This window comes from Myiozetetes cayanensis, unplaced genomic scaffold (genome assembly GCF_022539395.1).
Source record: "Myiozetetes cayanensis isolate MyiCay16 unplaced genomic scaffold, myiCay2020 scf16, whole genome shotgun sequence".
NCBI classification, from domain to species: domain Eukaryota; kingdom Metazoa; phylum Chordata; class Aves; order Passeriformes; family Tyrannidae; genus Myiozetetes; species Myiozetetes cayanensis.
In genome coordinates this window covers 16614160-16633277 of record NW_026087270.1, presented here as the reverse complement: position 1 = coordinate 16633277, position 19118 = coordinate 16614160, and the positions used below count along the sequence as shown (strand labels likewise).

The following is a 19118-nucleotide window of genomic DNA, read 5'->3' as shown; positions in this document are numbered from 1 at the left end:
GCAGAACACGAGGAATAAAAACTGCTGAGTTTTGTATACACTTAACCCAACTTTTTATTTCTGGCTTTTGTCACCAGCTCTCTTCCTACCCATTACTGCTACCTTACATCAACAGCTCAGTTCCACAATGACTGAAAAGGAAAACAAAGCACCAGGTTAAAGGATGATGCAGTAAATCAAGACTGAGAAAAAAAGTGAATAAGAACAGCTTCCACAATAAGGAGAGCAGCCAAAGAACATCTGAAATGAGCACAATTCCCAGGTAATAGCTCAAGCCAGTCTTTACAAACACACTCACTCAAGGGCTCTGCTGAGAGACACCACACCACTGACCAGCTCAATGCACTGTCAGAATCCAATTAACCAGGTAAAAAGCTGTGACGTCCCAACAACAGACCTGAGCTCCTTCAAAGAACCCGTGGGCAGCTCATCTGAAACGAGCAGAGAGCAGAAGGGCTGTGCATTTGATACAAGCGACACTTTGTTCCAGTGAAAGGAATCAAAAGGCTGCTTGAGGTAAAATAACTGTGCCAACTGTCCTGTAACTGCAGCACAGGAGTCCCAGCCCAGCCACACTCACAGCAAAGAATTTCTTCTTAATATTCCATCTAACCCTGCCCTCTGTCAGCACAAAGTCCTTCTCCCTTGTCCTGCCACTCCATGCCCTTGTCCAAAGCCCCTCTCCAGCTCTCTTGGAGCTCCTTTAGGTAGTGGAAGGGAATTGTAGAAGCATTAAAAACAACTTGCTGTAGGTGTCAATGCAGAGAGGACAAACCCAGAGACAGGGATGGTTAGTGCCACTGCCTGTTTTTTATACTGTGTTACTCATAATAAAGCTACCAAAGAGGTATTTGGCTGCCTCTCAGCCAATGTCAGAATTAACAAACCCTGAACTGCATCAAGTTTCATGTGCCAAATAATAGAAAAATACTTATTTTTGTCAAACAAGGCACAGTCTCAATAAAAACTGTTGGGACACTAAAGCAATTGAAAAGTAGATTTAGTGCTGCAACATACTCTTCACTCAAGGAAAAAAAAAACTAACAAACCCCAACAGAAACAATGAAGCCAAATGCTGTCAGTAATTTTTTGGAATTCATAAAACACTGAAGAATATCTTTGTATTACTGCAAACAAAAAACCCTCTCACCTTGCAACATATCCAGACCTTGAATTCAAGTCAATCCTCATATAGTACCACTCAAAAACTGACACAGATTTGACACTCATGGATTAGGCCCTTATTACAAATTTTCTGGGAGTGGAAATAAAGCCTTCAAGTTAAAACAAGGGAGATTTACTTTGCTCCTGCATACCCTGTGAACCTTTGAAAGCTGAATAGGGGAATAAGCAAAAACTTCCAACTATGAGTCTACAGTTAAGCAGCGTGTCTGCCACTTAGAGCAAGATTCTAAAAAAAATAAAGTATATTCAACAGGGTTTACAGACAAGGGACATTTTTTCCTTTTTTTTTTTCTTTTTGTGCTTGCAATTCACACGTGTCTGTGTGAGCATTTAAGGGCATTAGCAGATGCAGCATAACGGCAGGAGTGCTTGGCCATTCTCCTTCCCATCATGAAACAGCCCTATCTTTTTTTCCCCTGAAAAGGCTCCCAGCTAAGCACAGCCAAAGATAAGGCACTTTAACAAGTAGGCCATTTCCTCCAGCAGAGCTTCCCCGATAACAGATGAACATGGCACGAATGTTTAACTTACTCTACAGCAGACATGACATACATAAGACACGAGGCATTAAGTACTGCCTTTCCTAGGGATGCTCTTACTTACTATTCCCCACAATTGCTCCTGATCTCCTCAGCTTATCAGCAGTACCCCTAGACAGGTAACAAATCCAGAATATAGAGCAGGTGTAAGTGCAACTGCTTCTCAAAGCTCCCCTCTGGGTTTAAGAGTGCACCAATTCTTGTTCTCCACACAGCGTGGCACTAGAACCAAAAAAACCTGACACAGTTTGAAGGTGCTGGAAGAGCTCTGTGCAGGGCCAGGCACCCCAGGAAGAGTCTGGTAGCTTGGTCTCAGCACCCCACAAACAGAGCTATAAAGCTTTTGAACTCGAGGTGTTTTCTAGGAGTGGTTCAGCAGTTCTGCACTCAAGACAAGAGGCACACTTGGATCCAAACAGACCAGCTGTGCACATCACGCGCAAAACATCGAAGATTTACTACCAACAGGGGAAACTGAAAAACTGGGATGGGTTTCTTCTACTAAGTAATTTGCTCACACTAAAAGCTTAAAGCTTTCATTTGCCTACTGCATTCAACTTCATAGTCCACTAGTTATGACTGCCACGCCCATCTCCAGCTGTTCTCTCATTTCCTCCTTGCCACTTATAAGACTGCCACTGAAATCAAACAAAAAAAGTCAAACGTACAACTTTCAAACATTTCTTAGCTTTAAATTAAAAAGGGCAGTCTCATTAATCTACTATTAAGCAATTACTCTGAAAAATATTTCAGCATCTCAAAGGGAGTAAGGAAAAGGACAAGCAAGAAACCTAAAAGAAGAGTGAATTTCATCACCAGTTAATAAATGCTTGCGCTTTTTCTGTGCATGAAAAGGGGCCTGTCAAGGGAAAGAAGCCCCAAGAAATACCTATAACAGCTACAGGAGTGACAGCTGCAATTGCAAACGTAGAGTTGCAGAAGGAAGGTTTCCTTAAGTACTGACCCTGTGAAGGGAGAAGACAGCCAGCTTTGGGAGTGCAGGTGGAGATTACCTAACCAAGGTGTCTGTGCTGGCGGGTTGGTCTCTCTAAATAGGGCAATAAGAAGAGCACATTCTTCCAGAGAGTGATTCAAAGCTTCTAAGTGGATCCCTACACTAAATTACCAGCTAGAGGAACCCACCTTTCTCCCCAGTGACCAGGCAGGAGAGCAGGTTCTCAACTTGTGAAATGGTTCATGATCCCTGTAGGACAGGAATACACAGCACTTGCTGCCCAAAGAGCTGCTCTCACCTTTTCCCTTCCTTCACACTGACAGAACAATTCACTCACCATAATGAACTAATTCCAGCCGAAAACTAATGCAGGGAGAACAGGTAATTATGTAAGAACACATCTGGTTCCTGATCCAATACCCCACACAAACGCTTGGGCAGAGGTAAGGGAACAGGTTTGGAGTGGCAGGGCCACTTAGGCTGCAGTGCCAGCCTGAAGATGTCAGCAAACCACAGCAGCAGAAATCTGAATTCCATGTGCTCAGGTGGCTACACTGAGCAGTGCCCCTCCACTCAGTGCCATTCTGAACCAGACAGAAGGAAACTCAATTCCCTGTCTTTCATCAGCTGTTCGCAGAACAAGCTCCCTGTTAATCCTTGCACCTGACAGAGGCAGAAGGCCCCAGAATCCAGAACTAATATTGCTAATTCTACTGTAATAAGCTGCAGCCTGCAGTGGAGAGAAAAGCAAATACAATAATGCCAACTGCTTGAAACTTGCACTGCAAAGAAAAATAAATAATTAAAATAATAAATCACTGGGGTTACTGACAGCAAATCCCACACAAATTCTCTCATCACCTGGGCTAACCTGTAACTTGACAAGGAAAGCCTTGATGAAGAAAGCAGGCTGGTGAAAGCATTTCAGCTTTATTTCTGGTATAGCAATTTTTTTCCTTTAGATTTGGAGAATTAAAGGTCTACTGAGAAGGCAGTAGGGACAAAACCAGTAAACAGTCTTGTTCTTAAGCCTTGTTCATTCTTCTTGTAATTTCTCCTTCCATTCCTATCTAATATTCTTTTAAATTTTAGCTTTAATTTTTCACTCTTTCTTCCAATAACTGCTAGTGCAAACTCACTAGATGAGTCCAGGTCTTCAGTCATTCTGAGAAGCCTTTACTGAAAGCTGGGAAAAGTGAATGAAATATTTTTATATCAATCTTTAAAAAAAAAGTTTCCCTTTTTAACATATTAAGGAAGGTATCTTGTTTTGCTAACAACCTGACAGCTCTTTGCAGAAGGACAAACATGCAATTTAATCAGGTGTAAAATACAGAAAGATTTACACTTTGCAAGTAGCAGTCACACAGGAATTCCCTTTTAACTGATGTTAGATCATAAAACTAACCAGTCCCTCCCTTCTGCAGCTCTCCATTATGTAAAGGTGATGAAGGAGCTCATGAAAGACCACCAGAATACTTGAAGGTATTAAACTGAGAACAGAAAGTGATTTCAGGTTAGAAGAGCCTGTAAAATCCCTTGCCACAAAAAAGTCTAATATTGTAGGCAGGTACTGGAAAACATTATTAGTTTTATCAACAAGTATTTGTGGCCATTTCTGCCATCACACACTAATTCAGGCTGTCATTGAGGTTATTAGCAAACTGCTAACAGCAAAACAGCTGCTTCTTCAAAATCAGTGTGAGCAGAGCAGGATTCCTTGGCCATCTGATACAGCATTGCATGATTTTAAAGTGGCAACACCAGCCACTCCCACACCTGAAAAAAAAGACCTGTGCAACAAGTTTCATGGCATTCTGGAGACTTCATAATAAGTATTTGGATTTTGTTTTCCTCTAAGGCTTCCTCTAGATTAACATGTATCCAAGAGTGAACTTCTGGGGGACAGCTATTTCTTTTATCTCTGTGCAAGTATCCATTAAGCAGTGATACTGTGCCTGGACAAGTGGATTCAGGCTTCAAATTGGAGGAGCAGGAAGTGCTTATCCCTGGAATGGTAACGTGGGTCCTATGTTATGAACAACAGCTGCCCATGCAGTGACTATTATTCACCTCACAAATCACACCCTGATGCACACCAGGAAGCCTGGGAGTCAGTGCTAGTTAATTTAATGTCAGGCTGTCAAACGTAGAGGTGCAGTTTGCTGCTCTTGCAGCAGGGACAGGAAATTCCAGGAGAGTTCTGAAAGCACCTGTGGCAGGAGGGTGGTGGACAAGACAAACTGCCAGAGCCTAAATTAAAACATCCTTGTTTTTGAGTCACAGATCACAGAAGAGTTAATCTGAATTAGTAAGTGTTGAATGAGACAGAGAATTAAACCCTTTAAAGTGAGCCTCATGCTGAAATTCTAAGTAGTTTCATTTATCTTATACACACAGGTAATTCATTTGGACTCATATTCCAAATATTCTCATACACTGAGCCCTAGAAGCGCCATTACAATCAACTGTCAAAGCAGATGAAGGAAAAAAACCCCAATACTCAACAAAGGCACTCGACCTTGGAGGAAGAAAATCTCTGCAGGAGGAAGGAGCAAGGCCTCATTTTCAGACACAGTGGCAGAGAAGCCCTCCCTGCCTTTAAACTGCCCATTCATTCCCTCCCATCACCCAACTATTCCTCATGTCAGCACTTTTAAGACTGCAGCCACTGGTCAGGAAACTAATCTAGGCCAGAATTCACCCAGATTAAAAGATACTTATTTCCATCCAGACCAGGACTCTGCTGTGCCCAAACACTCAGGCCAGCCAAAAGAGAAGCATGACAAGAGGGTTTTCTTCCAGCACAGTGTTAAGCTCTACGTTCAGGAAACTACTGCCTCAGCATGGAACACATACCACACTTTAAAACCCCTTAATTTACATTTATGTTCTTGTTGCTTCTGCACTTCTGCCTGGACTGATTTGTTCTCTTCATGCTGGCTATTCTTCATGCAGCTCTTGAGGTCAGAACACCCTCTGGAACAGAACAGATGAGTCGTACTAGTGAAACTACGTAAAAGAGAAAGGGAAAGGGGAAGGGAGGGGGAGTAAAAGGACTGTGTGAATGTTTAATGCTTGTTTAGCAGCAAATGTGTAGCCCCACATCTCTAACAGCAGCAGCATTGATGACTACTTATCAAAAAAGCCATAAATAGAACCAAAATTTGTTCAGCTTTAATACTTTTCACCAGCAAGACTGAACTCGTTTTGCAAGCTCCTCTCTCTACCTGCCCTCAGACTCTAAACTCAGCATTCACAGTTCTTACAGCCTAAAGCTCTGGATCCCTCACATCAGATTAAGAGTGCAATATGACATTTTAGAGCTGGCTATGCCTTCTTCAGATGCTCTTTTTCTCCCTGGCTGTGGAATAGCAAACCACACACCCAAGGAGCTTTTATTGTTAAAGAGGTGTAAATTAGAGCAAATGTAGCTCCTCACATGCTGTCAATGCAGCAAGAAGCCCTATCAATAGACAAAATCAGCTCTAACAATTCTAACCTTACTACCCTGAGGAAGAGCAGCCTCTGCTCATTGAAGCCAGCTTATTAAGAGCTTCAAATATTCACGTTCACAGAACTACAATATTTATAAGACAGCACACTATTTCTCATCCCGCAGCCCTCAGTATGCACACATGCTAAAAACCCTGGGAATGGTAAGGGAGTCCACAAGAGTAATTCTTAAGTGGGGCACATCTTGCTGCACTCAGTGATGTGAGTGAAGCAGAGCTGGATTTCATACCAGTCCTACACCCTCTGAATTTAAGTACTTCCCTCCCCAGGTTCTTCTGTCATTTATTTAGTACAAGGCACTCAAGTCTGGGTCCTGGCTGCATTTTTTTACTTGGCAAGTCTATTTTTAATTGTTTATCAGCTTCAGAGGGCACTATTGACAAGAGGTTTGTTGGACCTGTGGGTGCTGCTCGGTGATAGCGAGCTTTTAAAACACACTTGGAATTTATCTTTTTTTATTTAACATTAACTCTGTAAAAATCACAAATGCCACACACAACCCCTGACCAGGAAAGGAGATGCTCAGAGAATACACAGGGTGTGCTCCACTGCCAAGGGCACATTAAGACTGCTGATGCAAGCTGCATCCTTGCCAGGTTCTGTGCTGTGCAACCCTGGAGAACACCACCATTTCCTAAAATTCACAAACCTGTCACTTAACACAGAAAAACCTCAAGAGCATTCTGCATTCAGAAGGCACTTGATACAAAATTAACACCTCCCACATGGAATTCTATCATCTCAGATGTTTTGTCACACACCAGGACAATAGGGCACAGTGAATTGAATGGAAGCATCTTTTAATCTACTGCTGTTCTTTTACCCTTACTTTGGTTTTCCTGAAATTCTGAACCAAGAAATAGTTTCTTCTATTTTACAAGCCCAGTGTTCTGCTTCACAAGTGACTTAACAGTGGAGAGATCTGTTTTGAATGAGATTGTACCCAAACTCTTAGCATAAAATACCTTGCATGAATTTACATTCCATCAGATCTCTGACACATGGGCAAGGTTAGATAAGCTTGAAGGAAAACTGGCATAAGCTGGAAATTTTAAGAGTCCAAATGTCCATTGTTGAGCTTAGAACACACAGGAGAAAGAACATCAGAAGGCTGGCAGAGTCATGAGGGGGCTGGAGAACACGACCTACACAGCACAACGACACAACTGTGGGAAGAACAGAGGAGATCCTGCTGATACCTTCAACAGGAGAGCAAAGAGAAGATGAAACATCCTCTTGGAAGCAGACAAGCAAGAGGCAAGCTGCAACAATGAGGGGTCAAACATTGGAGCAGGTTGCTCAGAGATGCTGTGGGAATGAAAATATTTACTAAATATAACCCTAAACAACCTCATCTAAATCAGTGCTGGCCCTGCACTGAGCCAGGGGTTGAACAAGGGCACCACAAGAACGCCCTTCTAACCCAAATTATTTTACCATCCTCTGGCACTGTATCAAATGAAGGATACACTTAAACTTCAAACACAACACAGAGAGGCTTTTTTCCATCTATGCAGTTCTAACTATGATGCTCTTAGGATTGAGATTTACTGGTCTCAGCATTCACTTCCCCACAAGTTCTCTAGAGGCCCTGGAACAGGGCACTTCTAACCAGGAGGAGCCAGACTCATAACTCAACAGGACAAACATTGAGTGCCATCTCCCTTTGAATCTGGTGGAGCTGGAGAAAACATCCCTAAGGATTTTTTTTTGCACAAGCCACTCAAAGCAGACGTCTCCAAAAACATTACGGATGTCATGTCAGCCAAGTGAGACATCTAAATATTTGATAGTCTGTTCCATCACACCGTCATGGAAGCTGACAAATTCTTCTTCATGTAGGTCAACACACTGGTAGAACAGGGAGAGGATGCAGCTGCTTCAACAGGACAGAACACTACAGGAGCAAAGCATAAAACACTCTGGGCTTATATAATGCTCCAAGTAGCTCAGAGCAGGCAGGAGTGAACAGCAGCCACTCCTCAGCAGGAAGGAGAGGAGAGCATTAATATGGAAGGTAGGCAAGGATCAAGTAATCAATGAGTACCTTTTGAGTATTCAGTATTGCCACAGGAAGCGATAAATCTCTCTTCAAAGATCAGAAGTGGCAGTAAGTGATATACTCAGCAGGAATGCTGGATAACACTAACTTCTTCCATCCTCCAAAAAGAAAAGAAAAGAAGAAAGGTTTTAATAATCTGATAAGCTTTGAGTGAAACTACTAGCCTTCAAAAATTTGTCTTTTTTTTTTCCCAACCTGTAATTTGGGAACTCCTGAAGTGTCTCTAAGGGGTTCTCCTGCAGTACATACTGGGAAAATAAAACTGCAGTTTAGATGGCACCTTCACTGCAAACAGTTTAGTACACAGGAGAAAGCCACTGTTTAAAATGGAATAAGTGTTAACTTATGTCCTAGAATCATACAGCCAAAAACAGGAGGGCATTTTCAATTCAGTAGCATTTCCTGCTTTCATTTCAAATCTTTGGACATTAGAAGTGTTTTCAATGGAAGAGCTTTGCAAATCGAATACGAGGGGACAGAAAAACTGTCCAAGAAGATGCAGCAATTGGCCAAAAATCACTACTGTTTCTACTGCAGTGAAAGGCTCTTCCAGGAGCCAGTCCAGAGCCACGAAGCCTCTTTCAACGTTAAACAATGGGAGAATTCAATTCCCTGGACAGTGATTTTAAACATACAGCAAAGTTTGCTGCTCCACATCAAACGAGTCAAAAGTGTTTGCAAATATCCAAATGCTGCCCTCACTGCTTGTGGTCTCAGCCTCCTTCCCAGAAAGCCTTTTACTCCCACCAAAGTACTTTGGGGCATGGTTCCACAAAGGCTCAAATCGAACTCAGAGCTACATTTTTGCCACATCCACTTACACCCAGTTGCCCCCATGAAGCAAATCCAGCTGATCAATTCATCACCACACAATTGCCAGCACACATGTGGAAGGAGATGGGGTCACAATAATCCTGATGCAAGCCAACCTAATTTTCCAGGGAAGCCATGACTTTCACCTCCCTAAATGCTGTGGTGTTATTCACAACACGGCAAAACTTGTCAATTCACTTGCATAGCTTTTATTGGTAGGCTGAGAAAAAATGGAAAAAAATTTCCTTTGTCCACCATGAACATAAAAAAAAAAGCTCTTCAAGGACAGACCAGTGTCCCTTCAGTCCAGCAGTCTGACTCCAAGAGCTCAAGCAGGAAGTGCTGTGTAGGGAGAGCAATCAGTAATGTCTGTGGTTTACCACCCTCATCCCAACACCCAGCCATGGGAATAGGGATCTTTGCCTCTGGACCTGCTGATCCCTTTCTGAAGCTACAGTGCCTCCAGTCTCTTTCCACAACAGGTTTTCCATCAGCTGTGGTGTATTTATCCCATTTCTTCCTCCTACAAGCTACAGGCTCACCACAAGACTCACGGCATCTACCCAAGCCGTTGGCCTCGTGTGAGCACTGGGAACCACAGCACAGCAGCCAGACTGGGCACAGACAGAGTTCTGCCAAGAGCTCAAGTGGCAGCAGCAGAGCCACACCATTTCCCCATTTACAAACAGCCAGGAGAAACCAGAACTGCCAAACTCGAGCATCGGGTGCTTTACGTTGAAACTACCACCCAGAGGAGCACGTGGATTATACGCAAATTCTGTTGCTCAGAATTCTCAAGCTTAAATATCCCTTTCCCACCTTCTTAACGTAGGTGAGACATGAAAAACAGTTTAGCTTCCAGCAATCTCCACCTAGACAGAGATGCTTAGTCCACCATCAGGTTATTTATTCACTGTAACATTCTAGAGAGCTTAGAAAGTGTCAAACGCTTGTGTCGAGTCTCCACACATGATACATTACCATAACTCAAAGTTATTGTGTTGTTTACTCCTTCTTCCACAGTTTTATGCTCCCTAATTTCATTCCTGATTAAGTCAGTATTTTACTCAGCATCCAATTTAAAATGAGCATCACTGCAGATAAAATAATTCCACACAATACATATAAATGCAATAAATAAAGTATGAGTCGATAAATAACTTTATGGAACACAATTTTATGGAGCTATATTTTCTTTAGTGCATTCTATAAAAATCACCTTGCTTCACCTTCTGAGCATTTTCCAGGCTCTGAACGGGGAAGGAAGAACTCCTCTGGAGACACAGGTTTGGGACAGGCTGGCTGGGCAGCAGTGCTAGTGCCAATGTTTTTTCCAGTAGCTGGATGTGAGCCAGCAGCAGGCCCGGGCAGCAGGGAAGTAACATTTACCCTTCCAACAGCTCCCAGACATCATTTGACACACCTCCTTATATATGAGTATCTGCTTACTTTCCCCTGTTCAGAAGATTCTGCTGGCTTGCTCATGTTCTGGATTGATAAGGAAAAGTCCTAAATCTATTACTGTTCTCAAAGAGAGAAGCTGTTCCAAGAAGAGGAGGTGCTACTCATCCTATTTCTTTAGCAGCTGTCATTTGATCACCAAGCCTGACCTCTTCTGAGTGACAATTCTCTAAATGTATATGAAACAAAAGAAGTTCACCACCTTGCAGAGGTTGAAGTAATTTTCAGATTTTTTTTTCCCCACTATCTTGATTCAAAGATGTTAAGAGATTTAAGAAATACAGGACTGCTCTTCATATCATAATCCCATAGTTAATCATGTTCCCTGTGAAAAACATAAATCTTTTAATTTGAACTTATCAGGCTACAGATTCTTGTTGTGTTTGTCAGCAAGATTAAAACAAGCTCACTAATATCCAGTATTATCTTGTCAGGGATGTATCTGAGGACTCTTATCAAGTCACCTCTTAGTTTTGCTGAGACCATGCACATTAAATCATTAACATTTCACTGCATGGCACTACACGTTAGTTTTCTGACAAACTGGAGATGAATCCCCCTTGCAGACTAATTTTTGGTTGGTTGGTTGGGGGTTTTCTTATGTATGTGTGCTGAGGCCAGAACGATACACAGTATTTTGGGAATGACTTCCTCCCACCCCACACAGCCAAGAACACATCCCTACTTACTCCACTAACGCATTTCAGAACTACATTAGGTTCACTGTCACAGCATCACCTTGGAAACCCATGTTTATGCTGTTTATCCAGTGTCTTGATTTAAATTCAGCTGGAATGTCCTATTCCCAGGTGCAGAGCTTCACATGCAGCAGCCTTAGGACACACACACCCAACTGGACCTGCTTCACCTGACAGTCACAGTGGTGCTCAATGACTGTCCCTGAACCACAAGCTTATCATGCAAAAGTTTTGAGAGACATTTTGCACCCACAAAAATCACTAAACAAATTGTGACGAGCAATCACCAGGTTTTGCTGAATATCCATGGAAACTATTCACTCTTGTAAACCCCTGAATTCAGAATAATCCTGAACTAAATGGCATTCACTGATATTCAGTACTAATGTTAATATTCAGCAAGGTCCTCAACAGTCAAGGCCTTTAACAAAGTCAAATAATAAACCTAACAAGCTCTTGCTTTCTTAAAGCCTTATTTACTAGGATTAATACTTTTCTGTCCTTATTAACTACATTCTGTTACTAAAAAAAATCAATGGGAGAGCTGGTAATAATGTGAACTACATATGCATTAACACACACAGAGCTTCCCAAATACCCAAGGTAGCCTGGGCACCTGCCAGCCCTCTGCACAGCACCACCTCACTACCTGCCACCTTCATCCACTCCATCTCCTTTTAGTACTGACACACCAGTACTTCTCTCACCTCCTGGAATTTCCCTAATGTTCCAAAAGTGCACTTACTAAAATATATTCCTTTTGGTGTTACAGCCAGGGATATTCCAGTGGTCAAAAAATACACTGGCCAAGGTAAAAGTCTTTCTCACCTCCCAATGTATTCTTGGTGGGGGAGGGAGTTTAGATGGTTTTTGTGTTAAGTTTTGGCTTGTGCTTGGTTTTTGTTTGTTTGTTTTAAAAAACAAACAAATGCCACAGAGAAATTTCAGAAAACCTATTTAATTCTAAATACCCGAAAGAGGGCATAAGGGTTACTCTGACATCCCAGTTAAGGTAAATAAATTTTTTATATAAATAGGACCAAGCTATTCTCTCCTCTACTTTAAAGACAGCTACTTTCCCTGATGATGTTTGAGAGACACACAGGCTTCTAATGATGATGCCTATTAATACAGACAGATGTGTATGTCACACTCCAAACAGTCTGTGATTTGACTTCTGTTTTGCTGGAATTTGACAAATTCAATGATGTCACAGTATTTTTCTTTTACATTATGGGGTGGGGGGGGAAACAATTTTCAGTATAAGCTCAACTTATTTAACAGTGTTCTTTACATCTGAGTAAAGCTTTTCAGTAAAACCCATCTAATGACTCAAAACTTCACCTGTAGGGACAGTCAGAGAATAATTCTTCGTGAGTCCATTCTATCACAGATGTCCCCTAAGTCGACGCACGTTATCTGCGCCATTCTCATGAGCTGTCTCTGCACTACTTCTGTTTTCACCTGTTAAGAACCATAGCGAAAAGAAATTAGATTTTACACTTTCCAAGCTTTTATAATACTGAGGAAAACTTCACTTTAGCTGTAATTTAGACATTAGACACCCACACTGAGCTGTTCAGTCTACAGTCACCTGAATGTTAAGACGACCTGAAACATAAAACTCCCTACCTACCTTATGTTTATTCTACTCTTCTTCTTGAGGTTGTTTTTGTTAATCAGAAAAAACAGATCACTCGAGCAGTAACTATTTAGTTTTCATATTAAATATATCTAGATAAGCCTATCTCACTTAATTCCTAAAGAATGAACAGGGTGTTTTAAAGGAAATTCAAATATCCCTCAGCACACAAAAAAGCAACACCTTCAGTTACAGTTAGGAGAGGATAAAGATTCTTTCTAAGTTTCGGTAAAAAAACCTAAAAGAACAAGAGCCATGGATGTTCTGAACCATTCTTACGAACACTAGATATAACAAATAAAAGTGGAATTTCCTGGATCTGTGTGTGTCTCTAAGACCATGCAGCGTTACAGAGCAGCAGAGCCTGACACTGTATTGACATTTCAAGGTTTAGTACAACAAAGAGCGAACTGGGCATCTGAACTAGAGCCAAGTGGATGAGCAGGGGTTTACAGTTAAGCAAACAAATCAGTACAGTTCAGTAAGTGAACACACACAAAACAACCACCAGCCAGAACTCTGGGTTTCTTTCAGCTCCAGTCAGTGTCCTCATGTGTGCAGGTAAAGTGGTGGCTGCTCTTCCTACATGTATTTCTAGAGCACATATGAGCAGAGGAGGGAGCAGCATTTGTGATCCTAATGCTCTCCTACTCCCTCGAGCATTCCCTCTCTGGTGAAGAAGGGGTAAGAGAAGGAAGAGTCGCCAGGATGGGGAAAATAGGGAATTTTTATGCAAATATAATCACTATGTAGAATATACCTGAAATAGCTAATGTACAACAAGTTGTTCAGACAGAGCAGGAAGAGCTATCCAGAGGTCAGAGCTCAGCACAGCTTTGTGATAAAACTGATGCAGAACCTGTTGAAGTATGAGGGGCATGAAGGAACAGGCTGGCTCTGCTCCAAGAGCAGATAAGCCTAATAAAGTTCAAGATCCAACTTCCAAAGACCTTCATTAGAAAACCAGAAGTTCTTGGACGTGAAGCCCTAAGGGGAGGAGAAGAAATTAAATTCCGGAGTAGGCTCTATACAGAAATTCCTAAGCAAGTCAGTAATGACACATAATTAGATTTTTCATATAAATGCTGAATAGAGACAAGAATAACACAGGTCAGCTTCTGGCGTTCTCAAGGCACGGCACTGGGAGCGCAGCAGGCGGGTATCAACCTGCAGCCAGCGGAGCTGGTGAGGATGCACACCAATTAGCTACAGCTCGCAGTCAAGATCCAGCCTGCTCACACGAAAAGCAGCTCTTGAAATAGCTCCTTCCCTCAGTAACGCTGCAGGCACGAGGCACCAGCAAACTTAACGCTGTAGTGGCAGTTCCCCAAGCTCTGCCTCAACTGGACGAGAGTCGCTGCGTTATTTTCACCTGCAAGGCCACTGGAGGCTGCAGGAACTCGAGTTTTGCACCTTTTGCTTGGATATTACTCCTCAAAAATATCCCACAAAGCTTTTAATGAAGCCACATTCTGCATTCTAATAACCTCTCGTGCATAGCAGATGACATTAAAACTGAGCTAGCTCTATACATCCAGAAGAAAAACAAAATGGAAGTAAAAACCCATCAACTTAGGAAAAAGCAAAGCAAGAATTGCTTTGCCTTTACACTAAAATTGCTGCTTCCTTCAGTTCTAGTGATGTTTTCTGTACTCAAGTAATGTGTTACGGACTATTTAAGTAAGAACAGCTTGAAAACAGCATAGGAGTTATTTCTTATACCCAATGGACTCCTGCAAATTCAACAAGCTCTGAAGAAGGTGAATAAACTGGAGAACTTAAGACAATATTTACACACTTCCTGCACTGAAACAAAAACCAGATACCCTGGAAGTGGTAAACAGTATTTTAGATGCTTCTAATGACACCTCTGGAGTTTATTACCAGAATTCAGTAACTGGCAGGAGATGAGGAACAGCCATGCATGTACTTAAGTGGGGGAAGGCTGGGTAAAAAAATAGGAAGTCACAAACAGGAAAGCAAGCTCATTCTCACCAACAGGCAAGTGCTAAGGATTACACTGAACAGAGAAGGATCCACTCAACATGACAAAACCCTTCTATCGAAGTGATTTCACAAAGCTAAGGCAAGGCCAAACCCGATACCATATAAACACATATGCTGAAGAAATCTAAAGTTGATGTAGAGAACAAAAAGCCGAGTGTTTGGACTCAGAGCATGTGCGGTTTCCTCCTCTGCATCACAAAAAGAATCGGGTTTTGTGCTTCCCCCCCCCAAGCAGCACAGACCCATGGAAGGGAAGGAATAACGCCGTGCTTTCGCCATGGGATTTCGGGCTCCATCCCTGGGCAAGCGCCCGGCTGCGGAGGCCCGGGAGGATCCCGGGGTGTCGGGCAGCCGGGCCAGGTCCCAGCAAGTGACACAGCTGGCTGGGTGGCAGCCCAAGTGCTCCCGAGAGCAGCCTGAAGCCCCGTGGGGACCCTGGGCCCGGGGTGGGGTGGTTGGAGGATGGATGGAGTGGGGGGGGGGAAGGCAGAGAACGGCGGTGCCGCCGCTGTCCGGGAGCGGCGCGGGGGGCGCGGGGGGGGCTGCCGGCCGGTCACCGCGGCGAGAGCGGGCGCCCCCCAGCCGTGCCCGCCCCGGTGCTGCTGCATGGCGCTGCTCAGCCTGCCTTGCAGAGGGAGCTCGAGTCCCGCTCTGCGCCTCGCAGCGCCTCTCACTCCGCCGCACACGCCAGCGCAGCGAGGCGGCGGCCGGCGGGAGCGGGGCGCGCAGGCGGCCCCGCGGGCAGCGCCCGGCCGGACACCGCGGCAGGAGGCGGGCGGAGGGCGCGGGGCGCCGGGCCGAGCCCCGCGGAGGTGCGAGGGTGGGGGAAGCAGCAGCAGCGGCGGCGGGGCGGGAGGGGAGCGGGCCCGGCGCGGCGGGGCGGGGAGGGGAAGGAAGGGACGTGCGGGACGGGAAGGGAAGGGGGGAAGCAGGCGCGGCGGGGAGGGGGCGGTAATGGGCGAGCTAATCAGCGCCGGTGGCGCGGCGGAGGAGACAAAGGAAAAGAAAATGGAGTCGGGGCCGGCGGGCGGCGGCGGCCGCGCCAGGGAAGGAGGGGAGGGCGGGCGGGCGGCCCGGGCGGTGCCGCAGCCCAGCGCCGCGCTGTGGGGGAATGGCGGCGGTGGCGGCGGCGGCGCGGGGACGGTAGAGGGAGACAAAGCCCCCTTGCTGCCCCGGCGGCGGCCGCTGCGGGGCCCCAGCCGCGCCGGAGCCCCATCGTGACACCTAGAGGCCGGAGAACGCGACTGCAAACCCCCCGCCGCCGCCGCTTACCTGCGCCCCGCGCCCCGCCGAGCTCCCTCCGGCCGCCGGGCCCCGCCGCCGCCCCGCGCCGCCCCGCGGGCCCCCGCGCGGGAGGAGCCGCCGCGCCCCGCACGCCCTGCCGCGGCCGCCGCCGCTGTTTAAAGCGCCCCGGCACCAGCCCTGCGGTTTAATCGCTCCACAGTCGCTTTCGACACAAAATGGCGGCGGGCGGGGCGCAGTGCGCACGCGCCACCCAGCGCGGCTTCTGCCGCGGCCGCCGGGCCCGGGCGGGAGGGCGGAGGGGGGAAGAAGGCGGGGGGCCGGCGCGCGCGGGGAAGCGGCCGCGCGGGGCACGCCGGGAGCGGCGGGCGGGGCCGAGGGGCGGGGCGAGGGGAGGGGGGAGAGGGTGAGGATCGCGCGCCAACTTCAAACGCGCCGGGCCCGCGGCGCGCGCCTGTGCGTGCGTGCGTCAGCGCGTCACGTGCGGGCCGCGGGCGGGGCGGGGAGGAGGCACCGCCCCCCGTCCCTCCCCTCAGAGCCCCTCAGAGCCCCTCAGGCGGGAGGGGAGCCCTCGGCGGCCCCCGGGGTGTGTTGGGGCTGTCCCAGGCACCCCGCTCCTTGCTCTGCACACCGGGTCCTCAGCCAAAACCACGCCCTTCACCTCAGCGAGAACCGTCCCCCTAACCCAAAACTCTCCCCTTCACCTCATCTGAATCTGCCCTTATTACATCAGCCAAAACCATTCCCCTAACACAAAACTGCCCCTGTAACCCAAAACTCTCCCCTTCAACTCATCTGAATCTGCCCTTGTTACCTCAGCCAAAACCATTCCCCTAACACAAAACTGCCCCTGTAACCCAAAACTGTCCACCTCAGCCAAAACCGTCCCCCTAACCCAAAGCTGTCCCTTTTCGCCTCATCTAAAACCACCCCCTTCACCTCAGCCAAACCTGTCCCCCTAAGCCAAAATTGTGCCCTCAACCCAAACCTGTCCCCATCACCCCATCTAAAACTATCCTCTTCATCTCAGCCAAAACTGACCCTCTAACCCAAAAGTGTCCCCTTCACCTCAGCTAAAACTGTCCCCCTAACCCAAAACTGCTCCCTTCACCTCATCTAAAACTGCCCCTTCATCTAAGCGGAATTTCCAGGGCAGGAGGCTGCGCCTCAGCTCCACGGGAAGGAGCTCCTGGGGACGATAAGGCCACAGTGAAAGTCTCATCTCCCACGCTGAGGAGGGGATTTGCCCTTCGGCTGAAAAGACCGAAGCTTTCCTTAAGCTGGAAGAGGAGTCGATACGGCCATGAATTAATCGGGAATTGACCAGGAAAGTCATAGGGCAGTTTTGTAAATACCAGCATGTGACTGGAATTAGGGTCTAAGAGGGGAAGTTGCGCGAGGAGTGTCTGAGGGCACTTGTTCAGCCTGGAGAGGAGACTGAGGCACGTGGTGGGATTCTTGGGGTTGTCCTGTGCAGGGCCTGGAGTTAGGTTTGATGATCCTTGTGGGTCCCTTCCAGCTCAGGAGGTTCTATGATTCTACAATTCTGTGATTTAAGATGGTGTCCGCCTGGTGGTTTCAAAAGACCCTGGGCTTACCAAGTTTGTAATTGGGTGGGAGAAACTGCTCCAGTTAGCTTCAGTCCTGCAGGAATGGTGGATGTGCTGCCAGTGTTTAGCAGGGAGCTTAAGGGAAAGCTAAGAAGGGTGACTTCCATCAGAAGTTAGAACACCACAGTGTTTTCTGCCCACAGATTCTTCCTGGAAGGTGGAAAGAGCCACAGCATCCACGGTGAGATGTGTGAATTTCTGTGAGAATGCACAGGGCTCTGCCTGTCTCTCATTGTCTGCAGTTCTCTGGGTTGCTGAATCTTCTGGGTTTAACATACTTTCTCATCTCCAGCAGACCCGGAGCTGATTGACAGGCAAGCTAAGGAGGGTAGAATTCTATGAGCTCATGCTGCATCCTCTTGGTATTTTCCTACCATAAACCCATGTGAAATGGAGCAAGAGTAATGGGTTAAAATATTAATAGTTCAAAAATCAAATGCATTGGAAGGAAGCTGTTTTTCTCTCCTTTTACTCCTCTATCAATCCCTGGAGGGCAAGAAGGCCAGGAATGCAGAGAGAAATCTAAAATGCAAAGAAACCTCAACACAGACCCGTGCTGGTAGGACTAAAGAATTGTAAGGCTCTTACAGGTTGAAACGGACATTGAAAACCTTGCATTGAATTTGTGTCTCTTCAGATGTCACTGCAGGTTGGGGTAAAAGCTGTTCAACAGCCTCAGCTTTACCACAACCTGCTTAGCAAGTGACAAACCCGTCAGAAAAACATTAGCATACATTAGCATGTGTAAGTTGCCCTTAAATCCTGGTCTGAATAATGCTGGGATGACTTGTTGAGCTGAAGGGTCTGCCAGGCCTGTGAGTGGGAGCTGAGCTGAGAGTGAGATCAGGCCCTGACCCGGCTTTGCAGGTTTCTCCTGCCTAAATCTAAGCTCTCCTAGTCCTTGCAAAGCAGCAGAGCACCCTGGGCTGCCTTCTGAGCACCGATACTCCTTTCAGGGCTGATGACAACCCAGAGCAAGTTTCCTTTTGAGGATCATGAAATCAGGATGAGTCCATTAGGTTGTTCCAGCAGCGCAAGGGCAGCTTCCCTAGAGGCCAGAGGGGACAAGCTGTGTGGAGTCACAGCGATGCCAGCTTTGGCTGAAGGAGAAAAAAAAATGACAAAGCAATGGCAAAAAGTGGCCATTAATTATGACATTAATTATCACAACTGTGGGCTCCGGGGTCTTCATTACATGGGAAATCTGAATCACTGAAACAGAATATCCTGTGTTTGAAGGAACCCACAAGGATCTTGGAGTCCAGTGATGGACAATCAAACTCTTGGTTAAAATCCAGAAAACCCCCATCTGTGGCCTTCCCTTTGGCCACTAGATGAGCTGGTGTAGAAGGAAATTAAGACAGCACGAAGACTCTGCTCAGAACACT

At 46.0% G+C, this 19118-nt stretch overlaps 1 protein-coding gene across 5 annotated transcripts in view; it reads right to left on the bottom strand.

Moving 5' to 3' along the window:
- The window catches only part of CTCF (CCCTC-binding factor), a 32197-nt gene extending 15974 nt beyond the window's left edge, over window positions 1-16223 (bottom strand). For 2 of the 5 annotated variants that reach the window (XM_050311438.1, XM_050311439.1), the window contains exons 1-3: window positions 12574-12803; window positions 8243-8355; window positions 5564-5658 (exon numbers count right to left, since the gene is read on the bottom strand). In XM_050311438.1, coding sequence (XP_050167395.1) covers window positions 5564-5617 — 54 coding nt within the window. In that variant the 5' untranslated portion in view covers window positions 5618-5658; window positions 8243-8355; window positions 12574-12803. Of the gene's footprint in view, window positions 1-5538; window positions 5659-8242; window positions 8356-12573; window positions 12804-16150 lie in introns of those variants that run through there. The other 3 variants (XM_050311440.1, XM_050311442.1, XM_050311441.1) reach the window with 3 other exon arrangements.
- Between the last annotated feature and the right edge of the window lie 2895 nt (window positions 16224-19118).